Consider the following 17,375-nt stretch of genomic DNA (forward strand, 5'->3'; position numbering starts at 1 on the left):
TTAACTCTTCCTATCAAACCAGTAAGAAAGTGTTTGTTAAACTAGTGATGAACCCATAATGGTATGGGCCATCATTGTTGTGGGAGGCATTAGGTCTTTTGGGTCATTCAATGGTGAAAACATTTGAGACCACTTTCAACCTAGAATACAAAAGACTTGGAGCTGGTTTTTTATTGAGGACATGCATTATGTTTTGAGGCTAATGTTCTTCTATAGGTTGCATTACATTATCCACATAAAACAGGGTGTTAGCACATTATAACTGTTGACCATTTAATAAATCATCCCTCTCTAAAGGCACATACATTTAAGTTGTCGTTCCCTACTTAAATCAATATTCAGTGTCTTTCTATCTGATCAAGTACATTAAATATAAGCCAACCTTTTCGTTGTCCTACCATGTTGTGTAGACCATTCCCCCTTTGGATCATTGACATGCATCACACAACTATGCCTCTCAGTATGTATTCATGAGGCTTCTGGTAGTGTGATTGCCATTGGTGCTTGTTTTTGTGGTCAGGAAAGGTGTTGCATACAGGAGACCTAAGTTTATCACAAAATTAACCCACAGAAGTTCATGGTATATCAAGTCACAGTTGAACACTTGACCCACTAGCAAGTGCTATTGGTTGGGGCATTTGATGCACTTGGACCGGTACAGTATCCTCTGCTTTGCAAAGGATGGTTTCCACCAAGGGAAGAAAGTACTGAGCCCACTCAGTGATGTTTTCATCTGCAGACCACAAACAAGTTGGATAACACCTGTATTTTATAAACAGTGGAGGAGAGTTCCTTCTGGTGTCATCATAAGGGAATCAACTTGGTTGGGTTTTCTACTTAAAATGTAGAGTTGGTGGCATTATAGCAGCAATCAACTCAACAGTCAAAAACAACCAGGGACTTCAGTTTATAGACAGAACCAGACTGGGGTAAAAAAGTATTAATGGGTCATAGTGTTTTTGGTTCATTTTATTGAGAAATAAAAGTAATAGTAAGCAGGTGAAAAGAGGCAGACCCTAGATTTAGTCAAGTGACCATGTCCAAAAAAGTCCAATAAACTTCTCTTTTGGAGACAGTGGAGCCCCTTGTGCAGAAGAACGTTCACTTCCTTGTCCCAAGTTCCTTTTAATCTGAGAGATTGCATGGGGCTTGACTTGTCAGTAATGCCATGCATTTTCATCAGCCAGAACCCTAGTAGGTGAGTAGAAAGTTACAGCAGATGCAGTAGTAACTAATTCATATATTATTAAGCAGAATAAATGAAAAAAAAAAGTTTTAACATAAGATGAAGCATGAAAAAAAGCAGAACACCCACAGGGTTATGTCCCTTTTCCCAGAAGCAGGTGGGTAAGTACTGACCAATGGCTGCTGGTTATTATCAAGTCACCTCCCTTGCTTAAGCCTGGGGACGAAACTTCATTTCCGACACCTTGTAGGAATAATTGTACCCCTTTCCTGCACCCCAGTTGACTCCATTGGCGTAGCTGGTGTGATTTCCACGCAGGTAGAGTCCATTCAGGTTGGATGAGTGGCACTTTGTATACCACCAGGCCCCTTTGTAACTCCGGGCACAGTTGCCTTCCAGATGAACATCGTTGTCTCTGTCTTTAGAGCTGAAGGAATGGTTCTTGTGCCCAGAGAGGGAGTCACCTGCATGAGAGAGGCGTAGTGAAGTCATTTACAAAGATCCGGACATGATTACAATCTTTTTATTCCCCTCCTGGATGAACCAACACCCCCTCATATGGAAGCTAGGTAAAACAAAGCTCATTGTCTTTCCATCCAACCTGTCCCTTCTCCTCCTCTCAGTATTACTACAGATGGCTTAAGCCTCACCCACCTCAGCAAGTCACACTGTATATCACCCCTAGATTCTCCCTTTTGGGGCAGCAGCTTCATGGGCATCTTGGTAAAGGCATACAGGCACACAACTAGGGGATCACTGTAGCACTTCTAGAGCTGGAAGTAGGTAGAAGAAGCATGTTCCCACATTGGTGGGGGACACTAGGACCCTAGGCAATTACCTCTGCTACAACCTCTAACTCTGGTGAACAGGAGAATTGTCCACTGTGGGGGTAAGTGACCTTGGGTGCCCTTTTGTTTTGGTATGGCTCTGAACAGTTCTATTCTACAGCTCTAACTTTGCCCAGATCTTTTACATTCAGGGGGATATTGGTACCTGTGTTTCCTCCCGTGAAACCCCCCAGACTCAGGGTGTAGTTCTGAGACTCCCCGGCAATATGGAAGTTGCTGTATGTAGCGTAAGTGCGTTTTTCACTGAAATCCATCAGGTCGATACGGAGCTGGAAATTGCCTGAATGAGGAAAGTTTACATTTTGTTCACTGAGAATTGTAAAAGGGTAAAGTCCGGAGGCAGGGATCCTTCTCCTGAAAAAAATAGGGTTGGGATGAGCACCTCACTCTGAAGCCATCTAGGGACTGAGATTAAATAACTGGAGGGATAACTATATCGGGCAGCCCAAGTTATCTTCCTATTAACTCATACATTCAGCTTTGTGCCTTTATATGGACATGGAACTCCTTGGTGACTTATAATATCCTTATATTTTACAACATGGGGTATGTTATTCCCTGTCTCTCGTGAGACTGATGCTCTTATAATTAGCGTATACATGAAATCACATAAATATTCCATGTATTCAGATAAATTCAGTCCAACTCATGTAGAGAGAATTTGAAGGACACATTTACATTGGTCATTTAAAAATAAAATAAAAAGGGGTCAGAGAACCAATTAACTTTGGACAAAGTCTAACTGGAAGCAGGAAATACAGGTCTCACCTGTTGCTGTGAGGAGATGGAGATTATCGTTCCCCAACCAAAATTCACTCTCTTTGTGACCAAACCCTCTCTTGTATGAATTCCAGTCTCGATAAAAATCCACCGACCCATCTGCTCTTCTCTGAAACACCTGGGGAGGGGTTAAAAGAAGTAGAGATCCTTTAGCTTTTATTCTTCTCATGTTCTACCTTCTCATTGGAGACTCATGGCATGATCCCAACTTACTATCCATCCTCCTCCATCAGTTTCCATATCACAGAGCACAGAGAGAGGAAGCCCATTGGGGGTGTATATAGTGTACCAGCCACTGATTGTACCTCCTTGATCCAGCCATTCCTTACAGTTTTGTGCAGCTGGGGAAAAATAATATTGGTTATCCCACTGCTACTATAGGTACCATCTCTTCCTACGATACCTGTTGAAAAGAATCCAATGAGTACTTACTTCCCGGAGCCGGCACACCTGGATCCCCTTTGTCACCTAAACAAGAATTAGAGGTAATTGTAATGTCCATTACAGCCTAATTTATTGCATGACATCCTACAAAGCGCAGTTCTTTAAGTAATTAAATTCTTATGGGAAATACAACACTTTGAGCAGAATTGATTCTGTACATTAATAATCATATCAGTGCTTAATTCTTCCCAAGGACTCAAATGACATACATATTTTGTATCTAATGTCAGTTGGACTGGCCATGATTAGATACATATCACGTGGAATACTTAATCTGGGAACAATACATTTCTTTTATTCTTCAATGTATCTAATGATTTCTATTGGTGCCTTAAACTGCAGTTACTGAAGCCCAACTAAATTCTGCAAATACCTTTTTGCCCTCTTTGCCCAGGATCTCCTTGTTCTCCTGTGGAAGATGAAATGGAAAGTCAGTAGGCAAGTGCCAATTTCAATAATATATATATATATATTGATATGTCTCTACAAGATATTACAGAGATTATGGATATTTTGCTGGAACCTACATTATGAGGTTTGTTGCTTAGTTACCTTTTAAGCCAGTGGGTCCAAATTTCCCAGGAATCCCAGGTGCTCCTGTATCCCCTGAAAATGCATCATGGGGCAATGTTAATTTCTTGTACATGGAGAATATTCCTCTACAAAATTTGGAATAACAGTAAAATATATTACCTTTTGCTCCTGCAGGACCAGCTGGCCCTTGTGGTCCTGATATACCAGGGGTCCCAGGACACCCCCGCAGAATGGTCAACTTGTCTGAAGCCCCCACTCCAATCACTTTCACATCTGGGGGAGGAGATGGGATTTACAAGTCTGTAAGACTGAGTCTTTGGGGTTACAAGGTTGGCAAATATAAGTGACAGGGTATATCTCAAGCCCCTACTTCATTCTTTGATGCCACTTGACACAGTTAAACCCAAACAGAGGGATGTGGAAGGGAATCACTTACCTGGGCAGGTATCTTCTGCATAGGAAAGTATAGAGGCCAACAAGAGGAGAAAGCTCTGCACACACCAAGTCATGGTTCTTCTTGCAGGGCAAATACTCATGTTGGGGGCACTTCCACCTTTTATAATTTGTAGGATAGAGCTGGCTCTGATCTCTGTCCCTCCTTCTAACCATCATCACAATGGGATTGCACAGATTTTCTGCTGTGAAGCAACCTGCATTACTCAACCGGAACCTGCCTGGTTACTGCCGATTCCCACATCTGTTGCAGTTTCTGCTCAAGTTGTTGACTTGGTGGTTTTACAGTAACGGCTAATCCTTGTTATCAGACTCTGTCTAGATAAAACCTAAAAAAATTATATAAACAAAAACTGTTAAACTGGTGGTGGATCCATAATGGTATGGGCCATCATTGTTGTGGGAGTCATTACGTCTTCAGGCTACTTTAATGCTCAAAAAATCTGTTGAACCTAGAAAGTTACAAAAGACTTGGATCCATTTTTAATTAAGGACCTGCATTATATTTTACGGCAAATGCTCTTCTTCAGGCTGCATTAAATTACCCCCATAAAGAAGGGTGTTAGCTCTTTACTGCTGGTGCCTATTTAATAAACACCCATAGAAATCATCCCTCTTTAAAGGTACATGGATGTCAGTCGTTTCCTACGTTTATCAATATTCAGTGTCATCCCTATTTTCTGCTCCTGGTCAAGAACATTAAATAGCAGCCAACCTTTACTCTGTCCTACAATGCCGCACATTCACTTTGGACCAATTATATGCATTACATACATGTACAGTAAGAGCCATTGTCACTTGTCTTAATGCTAAATGTTTTGTTTTTGTGGTCAGGAAAGGTGTTGCACAAGTAATTAAGTTATATATTATTAAAGCAACGGTAACACCAAAGAATGAAAGTGTTATAAAAGAATGACAATATAATGTAGTGTTGCTCTGCACTGGTAAAACTGGTGTGTTTGCTTCAGAATAACTATTTAGTTTATATAAAGAAGCTACTGTGCAGATATAGGGGCAGTCATTCAAGCACAGGATACACAATGGATCACAGATAAGTTCTGAAGCATCACATTGTATACTACAAGGCTTATCTGGCTCCCTTCCTTAAGCCTGGGTATAAAACTTCATTTCATACACCTTGTAGTAGTAATTATACCCTCTACTAGAAGTCCAATTAACTCCATTGGCATAGGTGGTTGGCTATCCATGGAGATAGAGTCCATTCAAGGTTATTTAAACAAGAAAAATAATAGCTTTTATAGTTGCGTTTTTGCCCAAAGTAGCCCTGGGAGGTGAGATAAGATCATGTTGAGGCCGGTGGGAAGAAAAGAGCAGAATGGGAGAATGTATAGTAGTAATGTATATAGTATTCAATATTGAATCTCATCATTAATAGTGAATGAAGATGAGCTTCACAAAAAATTAAAGGTTTATCAACAGTGTATGATACACCACAAGGCGTCAGAGATGGACTGTAAACTGGAGATCCTGAGCCAACTCCAAGCAGGAGACCATCACCATTTTACAGAAATTAAGGAAGAGGGTAATTACAGTATTGGGAGTGCTAGTGGAGTGGACACTAGTCTCAAAAAGCAGCTGAAAGTCCATCATGGGAAGCTATATGAAATGTTTCCGCTGTTATGAACCAAATGGTGTGGCTGAAAAATTCATGAGTGGCCCCAGATAGTATCTTGTTGCTGATCTGGTTGGAAAATGTCCTATGGTAATTATAGTAAACTGCCTGGTTGACAATCATACAACAAGAATACTTCAGAAGGCATTTTGGTGAGGAAGTTCAACAGGGTTCAGCTGAGTGGAGGAGTTTGAAGGTTGCTGAATGTAACCATACCATATGCATAACAATATGGGGGAAGAAACAACCAGCCAAAGGGGGTCCTGTGCAAGTGAGAGAGAGCAAGAGAGCAATTCACTTTGAAGCCATCTAGGCATTTGGATCCAATTTCTGAAATACACAGGTGGTTCCTCTTGCAGAGCCACATGCCATGTGTATTTGTACCTCTCCCAATTATTTAAAGTGGAGAAGGACTCCTGCCAGTTGCAGCGTGTTACAGTTCTGCTCAAATTGCTGCTTGGTGGTTTTATAGCATCAATTAATTCTCCAGCCCAAACCAACCAGGAGCTTCACTCTGTCATGTATATATAAAATCCAAACTTCTTTCTGCCTCTATGTATACAAAATAAAAGTATATATTTACTGATGAGAGGTGCTCAATGTTGGCTCTGCTGCAAATAAGAGCCTCCATAATATACACACAAAAATAGAAACGAAGGCAGACTCAATTCAATGCTTCTGCAAAAACTCCAGCACTTGATGAAGGGGCCTGGCCCTGAAACATTTGCTGGAATCTCACCTTAAGTAAAAGGAAAAAGCTGGAGTTTGAATTGAGTCTGCCTTTGTTCCTATTTTTGTGTTTATATCACTCTGTCCAGTAGTATAAATGGGTATATTTATGAGGTTTGAGTTCATCTGGCCATAAAATTTGTCATCTCAACCCAAGTGATTTGCTGAACTCAAACCTCACAAAATGTTTTGGAGAATGCTGAAGGCTCCACCGACTTGTTTTTTACTTACCCCCGCAAGTTTGTTCTGTAGGGGATTTTCATTACCCAGAATAGTGAGGGTTTGTTATAGGGACCATATGGTACAGTGCTGGTATTTGGGAAAGGATATTGTTGCCAAAAAGCTGCTGTAATACCCTAATTATTTGGCTAATTAGGGTACCATGGTACTGGTGCTATGCGTTTGTGCTGCTTAGCATGTCTCATTTTGTTGCAACATCAATGTACAAATCATACAAGGACACCCCATTGCTATTTCAAAGTTTTATTTTCTGTTGAGTCTTCCCCTTACACTAGAGGTCAGTATAATGAGCTACAGTGCAGCTACAAAAACTGATTGGGAAACAGATATTTCTTTGGTGATTACCCCTCAAGAGGTTCCCTGGGAGAGAGAAGAAACAGATGCAGCAGGTTATAAAGTTGTATTGGGTCAGTAGCGCCCAATGACTGCTGCTTATTATCAAGTAAACTCCCTTCCTTAAGGCTGGGGACGAAACTTCATTTCAGACACCTTGAGGGAGTATTGGTACCCCATGGCTTCTCTCCAGATAACTCCATCTGAGTCACTGGTGATATTTCCACGCAGGTAGAGTCCGTTCAGGTTGGACGCATGGCAGTTTATATACCACCATGCCCCTTTGTATATCTCTGCACAGTTGTATGCATAAATATCATTGTCTCTGTCTTTAGTGCTGAAGGAATAGCCATTGTGTGGAGATAGGGAGTCACCTGCATGAGATAAGAGTAGTTATGCCATTTTAAAGGATTCAGACATCATTACTCTCCTATTATTCCAATTATGTGGCTCCCCAAACAGCATTTCTATATTTAGTATCAAATCAATAAAAGATGATGGTGGATCCTGAGATACAAGGGAAAGTGTCAGTAGAAATATAATGAATTCTGTTTTATAGAGATTCAGTTTCAGGTGGAGCTGTGACATCCAGGAGGACATAACAGAAGAGAGTTAATGTGTGTATCATAAGCATGAAGGTGTGCAGAAATCCAACGTACAGAATACATTTTCCTAGCGAAGCAGTCTAGAGTGAAAACAGCAGAGGGCTTAAGACAAAGTCTTGAGGAACATCAACAGAGAAAGTGAATGATGGAATGAAGTGGAGATGGAGAAAGCAAGGGAGTGATCAGAAGTATAAGACTTGAACCTTGAAAGAGCAGTGTCACGAATATCTAGGAGGAGTGGATGGTCAACTGTGTAAAAAGCCACAGATAGATCTAGAAGAATGAGTATGGAGTAGTGACTTTAAGATTTTTGCTAGGGGAAGATAATTGTTTTTTGAGAGTGCAGTTTCTGTTGTGTGTGTTGGGGGGGAGGCCAGATTGCAGGGGATGCAAATACTAAGAGGGTTATTTATCAAGATTTATGTCATTATTTTCTGAAAAATACTCCGACAAAATCCGCATGGGTTACTTCCCATTATTTATCAATACATTTTCCCGAAAAATCTGTACCTGCGTTTCCTCCTGTGAAACTCGTAAAATGTAGGGTGTAGTTCAGAGATTCCCCATCGATATGGAAGTTGCTGTATGTGGCGTTATATCGCTTGTTACTGAAGTCTGTCAGGTCGATGCGAAGCTGGAAATTCCCTGAATGAGAAGAATTGAAAGAAGAATCTGAAAATATTAGGGTGACTCCCTGTCACTGAACCCGAACACTTGCTATCGATCGCCAGGTTGAGAAAGAGGCAAAGGTTTCTAAAGGAGCTTTACAAGTCTCAACTGATTCCCCTTCTCAAACAACTTCATCCCTGCCATAAAGTAAAGGAGATCTGCTGTATTTTTGTCAGTGAGGAGGTAGAGGCATGATTAACTATACACCCCTATACCCCCCCATAAAAAACTAGACAGACAAATTAAAAAGACAAAAGGGCAGAAGAGGAGCTTTAAGGCTCAAGCTTCAGTGGTTTTGTGCAGGAAATACAGGTCTCACCTGTTGCTGTGAGGAGATGGAGATTATCGTTCCCCAACCAAAATTCACTGGCTTGACGACCAAACCCTCTCTTGTATGATTTCCAGTCTCTGAAAAAATCCACTGAACCGTCTGCTCGTCTCTGAAACACCTGGGGAGGGGTAAGGAAAATAGATGCTCCAATACCCTTTAATTTTTAATGATCGTATGCTCTAAATGCCCTTTAGACGCCATTTTCATATTATGCCCCCAACTTACAATCCATCCTCCTCCATCAGTTTCCATGTCACAGAGGACAGAAAGAGGAAATCCAGTGGAAGTGTATATAGTGTACCAGCCGCTGATTGTACCTCCCTGATTCAGCCATTCCTGGCAGTTTTGTGCAACTGAAAAAATAATATACGTAGGTTATCCCACTGCTACTATAGGCACCATCTCTCCCTACTATCCCACAGTCACACTCCCTTCCCAGAGACTATTATCCCACTGTTACTATAGGCACCATCTCTCCCTACTATACCTGCTATCCCACAGTCACACTCCCTTCCCAGAGACTATTATCCACTGTTACTATAGGCACCATCTCTCCCTACTATACCTGCTATCCCACAGTCACACTCCCTTCCCAGAGACTATTATCCCACTGTTACTATAGGCACCATCTCTCCCTACTATACCTGCTATCCCACAGTCACAGTTCCTTCCCAGAGACTATTATCCGACTGTTACTATAGACACCAGCTCTCCCTACTATACCTGCTATCCCACAGTCACACTCCCTTCCCAGAGACTATTATCCGACTGTTACTATAGGCACCATCTCTCCCTACTATACCTGCTATCCCACAGTCACACTCCCTTCCCAGAGAATATTATCCACTGTTACTATAGGCACCATCTCTTCCTACTATACCTGCTATCCCACAGTCACACTCCTTTCCCAGAGACTATCATCCACTGTTACTATAGGCACCATCTCTCCCTACTTTACCTGCTATCCCACAGTCACACTCAATTCCCAGAGACTATTATCCGACTGTTACTATAGGCACCATCTCTCCCTACTATACCTGCTATCCCACAGTCACACTCCCTTCCCAGAGACTATTATCCACTGTTACTATAGGCACCATCTCTCCCTACTTTACCTGCTATCCCACAGTCACACTCCCTTCCCAGAGACTATTATCCCATTGCTACTACAGGCATCATCTCTCCATACTATATCTGCTTCCTACAGCCCCAGTCCCTCCCCAGAGACTATTATACCCATTTCTACTATAGGCACCATCTCACCCTATTTTACTTGCGATAACACTCATGGTTCAATAATTCTGGCATTTAATGTGCTGTGAGTAACTTACCCGGGTGGGTATCCACCACATTGGAAATGATAGCAGCAACCAAGAGAAGAAAGCTCTGCAACCACTCAGCCATGGCTCGTCTTGCAGGGCACATGGCCAATGTATTAGGCACCTCTGCCTTTTATTAACAGCGCTGAAGAATTCAGAACCTCCCAACACTAATCCCTTTGGCACATGTCTTTAAAATTGAGAACCAGCCTGGTTACTGCCAGTTCCAACATGTATTGCAGTTTTTGGTCAGGGTGTTTACTTGGTGGCTTTATAGTAGCAATAAACTCTACAGCCCAAACCAGCCAGAAACTTCATTTTCCAGGCAGAAGTAGATTGGGGTAAATAAATATTTATGGGCAATGGTGTATCTGATTTAATTATCAGTTCCAGATCATAAATTAAGTCTTACTGATTTGTTTCACATTGTTTTATAGCAGTAGTTCAATCTCATAAAATAAAAAAGTATTGGGCAGACCCTTCATTTTGTCATCACACCCAGGCCCAGACTGACAATCTGTGGATTATGGCAAATGCCAGAGGGGCTGCTGTGAGATGCCATAGACTGTCACTATTTATTGGGAATGTGAGTGCTGTTTGGGCCTCTTTGTACTCAAAATATCAGGGCATGTCAGAGTATGTATTTGCTGAATACTTGACCCCATTTGTCTCCATTTCCTTGTTCCAGGTTGATTCCTACTGGGTGTTTAACAGGGAGATGTGCAAGAAAATTAGTTCTTAGCTCATTAAATATTAAGTGGATCATGTTGTTTATACGTGTAGAAAAACCCCACTGGGCAAATTCAAACAAATCAAACAATTCTAGAAGATATGGGAATGAGCATATTGAGTTTAACTCAATGGAGACTGAATTGTCACTGTTGCTTTTCCCCAGCAGACAAATTGTGGGTGTTGGAAATTAACTTTATTAATTTGTTGAAGGGGATAAAGTAGAACAACAACTAGGAAGAGCCAATAGTGTGTTTGTGGGACTGAGAGCCATTTTCTACCTCAGATTATGCGTTACCCCCTTGATATCAATGGGCCGGTGCTTCACTCATATGGCTGCTCCCCATTCCTTCACACATCCCTCTCTCACCCCCATTTGCGGGAATCATTTCTCTTTTGTTATTTTCTCACAACTTGTGTCTGTTCAACAACTGCCTCACAATAGCCACAAGCATCAGAAACTCTCCTGTCACAGAAAGTCCCTCCCCTCACTCCCAGGATCCCTTGCACCTATTTCCTGTGATGATATCAGGCAGTGTCACATTCAGTGAGGGGACAAGATGTGGTACATGATATATCACAGATTCTGGGGAAAGTGCAGTGCCAACACCTCATGTTTTGTAACAATGATATATAACTGCGCTGGCAGTCATTCCCCTTCTCTCTGTGGGATTTAGCAAGTCAGCAGCCTGGATATGGCAAGCCTTACATGTACTGTGTATAAAAGCACTTTTCACTGAGACTTTCCTTCTATTCCCACATAGTATGGATCTTGTAGGTAGGGTTGTCACCTGACCAGTGTTTTACCCACCTAAACAGAATAAATAGTGCTTAATGCCAATGTAATTAATAGGGAAGAGGCCTATAATGTATTCAATATAAGTCATTCTTTCACCAGACATATTAGCACCAACCACAGAATGTGTAGTGAACTGACAGCTTTATGCAACACCTGTGTATATGGGACACAACAAATGGGTGAGAATCTCGGCACTTTATAGAAGAACAAGTATACTTCTATCTTCAGAGAAACCTTGTGGTACAGTGCTGGAATTCAGGAAAGGATATTGTTGTCAAAAGGCTGCTGTATCATTACATTTATACAAACACAGGGTTAATTAGGGCCCATGGTACTGGTGCTGTCCATTTGTAGTGTTTAGCACGTCACATTTTGTTACATATAGATCATGCTACAAGCCATACAGTACACTGACACTCCATCATTGCTCTACAGTAGTCCCTGCACGCCATCCCCTCTGCAATCAACTGCATGCTGCTAATAACTAAATTAAATATATAAAAAAAGACAAATTGTATTAAATTACAAAAATTGCTTTGGATACAGATATTTATTTGGGGCTTATCCCTTTAAAATGTTCCCTGTGAGGTTTTAAACTTAAAATGCAACCTCCCTTCCTTTAGGCTGGGGACAAAACTTAATATGTGAAACCTTGTAGGAGTACTGTAGCCCCTTGCCTGTACTCCGGTTACATCGGCGTAGCTGGTGTGATCGCCACGCAGGTAGAGTCTGTTCAGGTTGGACAGATGGCACCTTATATACCACCAGGCTCATTTGTAACTCTGGGCACTGTTTCCATCATAAATGTCATTGTCTCTGTCTTCTGTGCTGAAGGAATAGCTATTGTGTTAAGATAAGAAGTTACCTGCATGGGAACGGAGTAGTTGAGTCATTATAAGGATACAGACATCATTCAAAAGTTAATTTAAACAAGGAAAATAAAAGATCTATGATTACCAGTAGGGCAGCTACTCCCATAGTATTGATCATGTATAAAAATGTAGTTATGACTGCCTACTAGTGATTCACCATAAGAACCTTTGTAACTACTGTATGTCACCAATTGTATAAAGTAAAGTCATCTGTAACTCTGTGCATGTTCTGTATATGTTGACATGTACAAGTGAGAATCTTTATATAAAGAAATGAAGGCCCATTGTACTGTTGCTATGTATCTGTGCTCTTTAGCTTCTCCCATTTTTTTACATTAATCATTGCTCAACCCAAAAACAGAGACTCCATTACTATTTTAAAGTGTTATTTTCTGTTATAAGTCTTGCTCTTCAACTAGAGGTCACTATAATGGGTTGCTATGGTCCTCACACATAGCATTGGGATGGTTAAATTAAATACATGAACAAATTCAAAGTGCATTAAGCTACAAATATTTCTTTGGAAACAGATATGTATTTGGTGATTACTCCTATAAGAGGGACTGTTTAACTCACTGGAGACTGAATTGTCAGGGTTGCTTTTCCCCAGCAGACAAATTGTGGGTGTTGGAAATTAACTTTATTGATTTGTTGAAGGGGATAAAGTGGAATTACAATTAGGAAGAGACAATAGTGTGTGTGTGACTGAGAGAGACATTTTTTTACCTCAGAGGATTGTGTGTTACCCCCTTGATATTAATGGGCCGGTGCTTCACTCCCATGGCTGCTCCCCATTCCTTCACACATGCCTCTCTCAACCCCATCTCTTTTGTCATTTTCTCACAAACTTATGTCTGTTCAACAACTGCCTCACAATAGCCACAAGCATCAGAAACTGTCCTGTCACAAAAAGTCCCTCCCCTCACTCCCAGGATCCCTTGCACTTATTTCCTGTGATGATAACAGGCAGTGTCACATTCAGTGAGGGGACAAGATGTGGTACATGATTTATCACAGATTCTGGGGAAAGTGCAGTGCCAACACCTCATGTTTTGTAACAATGATATATAACTGTGCGCTGGCAGTCATTCCCCTTCTCTCTGTGGGATTTAGCAAGTCAGCAGCCTGGATATGGCAAGCCTTACATGTACTGTGTATAAAAGCACTTTTCACTGAGACTTTCCTTCTATTCCCACATAGTATGGATCGTGTAGATAGGGTTGCCACCTGGCCAGTGTTTTACCCACCTAAACAGAATATATAGTGCTTTATGCCAATGTAATTAATAGGGAAGAGGCCTATAATGTATTTAATATAAGTCATTCTTTCACCAGACATATTAGCACCAGCCACAGAATGTGTAGTGAACTGACAGCTTTATGCATCACCTGTGTATATGGGACACAACAAATGGGTGAGAATCTCGGCACTTTATAGAAGAACAGGTATACCTCTATCTTCAGAGAAACCCTGTGGTACAGTGCTGGAATTCAGGAAAGGATATTGTTGTCAAAAAGCTGATGTATCATTACATTTATACAAACACAGGGTTAATTAGGGCCCATGGTACTGGTGCTGTCCATTTGTACTGTTTAGCATGTCACATTTTGTTACATATAGATCATGCTACAAGCCATACACTGACACTCCATCATTGCTCAACAGTAGTCCCCACACACCATCCCCTCTGCAATCAACTGCATGCTGCTAATAACTAAATTAAATACATAAAAAAAGACAAACTGCATTAAATTACAAAAATTGCTTTGGATACAGATATTTATTTGGGGCTTATCCCTTTAAAATGTTCCCTGTGAGGTTTTAAACTTATAATGCAACCTCCCTTACTTAAGGCTGTAGGCAAAACTTAATTTCTGAAACCTTGTAGGAGTACTGTAGCCCCTTGCCTGTACTCCGGTTATATCGGCGTAGCTGGTCTGATCGCCACGCAGGTAGAGTCTGTTCAGGTTGGACAGATGGCACCTTATATACCACCCGGCTCCTTTGTAACTCTGGGCATAGTTTCCATCATAAATGTCATTGTCATTGTCTTTTGTGCTGAAGGAATAGCTATCGTGTTAAGATAAGGATTTACCTGCATGGGACCAGAGTAGTTGAGTCATTATAAGGATACAGACATCATTCAAAAGTTAATTTAAACAAGGAAAATAAAAGATCTATGATTACCAGTAGGGCAGCTACTCCCATAGTATTGATCATGTATAAAAATGTAGTTATGACTGCCTACTAGTGATTCACCATAAGAACCTTTGTAACTACTGAATGTCACCAATTGTATTAAGTAAAGTCATCTGTAACTCTGTGCATGTTCTGTATATGTTGACATGTATAAGTGAGAATCTTTATATAAAAAAACGAAGGCCCATTGTACTGGTGCTATGTATCTGTGCTCTTTAGCTTCTCCCATTTTTTTACAACATTAATCATTGCTCAACCCAAAAACAGAGACTCCATTGCTATTTGAAAGTGTTATTTTCTGTTATAAGTCTTGCTCTTCAACTAGAGGTCACTATAATGGGTTGCTAAGGTCCTCACACATAGCATTGGGGTGATTAAATGAAATACATGAACAAATTCAAAGTGCATTAAGCTACGAATATTGCTTTGGAAACAGATATGTATTTGGTGATTACTCCTATAAGAGGGATTGTTTAACTCACTGGAGACTCAATTGTCACTGTTGCTTTTCCCCAGCAGACAAATTGTGGGTGTTGGAAATTAACTTTATTGATTTGTTGAAGGGGATAAAGTGGAATTACAATTAGGAAGAGACAATAGTGTGTGTGTGACTGAGAGAGACATTTTTTTACCTCAGAGGATTGTGTGTTACCCCCTTGATATTAATGGGCCGGTGCTTCACTCATATGGCTGCTCCCCATTCCTTCACACATGCCTCTCTCAACCCCATCTGTGGGAATCATTTCTCTTTTGTCATTTTCTCACAAACTTATGTCTGTTCAACAACTGCCTCACAATAGCCACAAGCATCAGAAACTGTCCTGTCACAAAAAGTCCCTCCCCTCACTCCCAGGATCCCTTGCACTTATTTCCTGTGATGATAACAGGCAGTGTCACATTCAGTGAGGGGACAAGATGTGGTACATGATTTATCACAGATTCTGGGGAAAGTGCAGTGCCAACACCTCATGTTTTGTAACAATGATATATAACTGTGCGCTGGCAGTCATTCCCCTTCTCTCTGTGGGATTTAGCAAGTCAGCAGCCTGGATATGGCAAGCCTTACATGTACTGTGTATAAAAGCACTTTTCACTGAGACTTTCCTTCTATTCCCACATAGTATGGATCTTGGAGATAGGGTTGCCACCTGGCCAGTGTTTTACCCACCTAAACAGAATATATAGTGCTTTATGCCAATGTAATAGGGAAGAGGCCTATAATGTATTTAATATGTCATTCTTTCACCAGACATATTAGCACCAGCCACAGAATGTGTAGTGAACTGACAGCTTTATGCATCACCTGTGTATATGGGACACAACAAATGGGTGAGAATCTGGGCACTTTATAGAAGAACAAGTATACCTCTATCTTCAGAGAAACCCCGTGGTACAGTGCTGGAATTCAGGAAAGGATATTGTTGTCAAAAGGCTGCTGTATCATTACATTTATACAAACACAGGGTTAATTAGGGCCCATGGTACTGGTGCTGTCCATTTGTACTGTTTAGCATGTCACATTTTGTTACATATAGATCATGCTACAAGCCATACACTGACATTCCATCATTGCTCTACAGTAGTCCCTGCACGCCATCCTCTCTGCAATTAACTGCATGCTGCTAATAACTAAATTAAATACATAAAAAAAGACAAACTGCATTAAATTACAAAAATTGCTTTGGATACAGATATTTATTTGGGGCTTATCCCTTTAAAATGTTCCCTGTGAGGTTTTAAACTTATAATGCAACCTCCCTTACTTATGGCTGGGGACAAAACTTAATTTGTAAAACCTTGAGTACTGTAGCCCCTTGCCTGTACTCCTGTTACATCGGCGTAGCTGGTGTGATCGCCACGCAGGTAGAGTCTGTTCAGGTTGGACAGATGGCACCTTATATACCACCCGGCTCCTTTGTAACTCTGGGCATAGTTTCCATCATAAATGTCATTGTCTCTGTCTTCTGTGCTGAAGGAATAGCTATCGTGTTAAGATAAGGAGTTACCTGCATGGGACCGGAGTAGTTAAGTCATTATAAGGATACAGACATCATTCAAAAGTTAATTTAAACAAGGAAAATAAAAGATGTATGATTACCAGTAGGGCAGCTACTCCCATAGTATTGATCATGTATAAAAATGTAGTTATGACTGCCTACTAGTGATTCACAGTAACTACTGTATGTCACTGAATTGTATAAAGTAAAGTGATCTGTAACTCTGTGCATGTTCTGTATATGTTGACATGTATAAGTGAGAATCTTTATATAAAGAAATGAAGGCCCATTGTACTGGTGCTATGTATCTGTGCTCTTTAGCTTCTCCCATTTTGTTACAACATAAATCATTGCACAACCCAAACACAGACACTCCATTGCTATTTTAAAGTGTTATTTTCTGTTATAAGTCTTGCTCTTCAACTAGAGGTCACTATAATGGGTTGCTAAGGTCCTCTCACATAGCAGTAGCTTAATTAAATATATGAAAACATTTAAAGTACATTAAGCTACACATATTGCTATGGAAACAGATATGTATTTGGTGATTACTCCTATAAGAGGGATTGTTTAACTCACTGGAGACTGAATTGTCACGGTTGCTTTTCCCCAGCAGACAAATTGTGGGTGTTGGAAATTAACTTTATTGATTTGTTGAAGGGGATAAAGTGGAAT

General features: G+C 40.8%; 2 protein-coding genes across 4 annotated transcripts; both read right to left on the reverse strand.

Moving 5' to 3' along the window:
* Nucleotides 1-646: 646 nt before the first annotated feature.
* On the reverse strand, nucleotides 647-4,364 carry LOC108699499 (ficolin-1-A-like). 2 transcript variants are annotated; one of them, XM_041572294.1, is made up of 10 exons: nucleotides 4,229-4,364; nucleotides 3,952-4,065; nucleotides 3,811-3,864; nucleotides 3,632-3,667; nucleotides 3,247-3,282; nucleotides 3,028-3,155; nucleotides 2,803-2,932; nucleotides 2,180-2,314; nucleotides 1,360-1,650; nucleotides 649-1,191 (listed from the first exon to the last, which is right to left on the reverse strand). In XM_041572294.1, the coding sequence occupies exons 1-9, from the start codon at nucleotides 4,326-4,328 to the stop codon at nucleotides 1,397-1,399; spliced, it is 987 nt and encodes a 328-aa protein (XP_041428228.1). In that variant the 5' UTR covers nucleotides 4,329-4,364; the 3' UTR covers nucleotides 649-1,191; nucleotides 1,360-1,396. The 2 variants fall into 2 exon arrangements, with proteins under 2 accessions (XP_018087094.1, XP_041428228.1); XM_018231605.2 differs by having other exon boundaries at nucleotides 647-1,650.
* A 2,741-nt stretch (nucleotides 4,365-7,105) lies between these two features.
* On the reverse strand, nucleotides 7,106-10,508 carry LOC108698847 (ficolin-1-B). 2 transcript variants are annotated; one of them, XM_041572295.1, is made up of 5 exons: nucleotides 10,117-10,508; nucleotides 9,011-9,138; nucleotides 8,774-8,903; nucleotides 8,296-8,457; nucleotides 7,106-7,554 (listed from the first exon to the last, which is right to left on the reverse strand). In XM_041572295.1, the coding sequence occupies exons 1-5, from the start codon at nucleotides 10,208-10,210 to the stop codon at nucleotides 7,304-7,306; spliced, it is 765 nt and encodes a 254-aa protein (XP_041428229.1). In that variant the 5' UTR covers nucleotides 10,211-10,508; the 3' UTR covers nucleotides 7,106-7,303. The 2 variants fall into 2 exon arrangements, with proteins under 2 accessions (XP_041428229.1, XP_018086183.2); XM_018230694.2 differs by having other exon boundaries at nucleotides 8,296-8,430; nucleotides 10,117-10,487.
* Nucleotides 10,509-17,375: the final 6,867 nt, after the last annotated feature.

The sequence above is a fragment of the Xenopus laevis genome, chromosome 8L, assembly GCF_017654675.1.
Source record: "Xenopus laevis strain J_2021 chromosome 8L, Xenopus_laevis_v10.1, whole genome shotgun sequence".
Lineage (NCBI taxonomy): Eukaryota > Metazoa > Chordata > Amphibia > Anura > Pipidae > Xenopus > Xenopus laevis.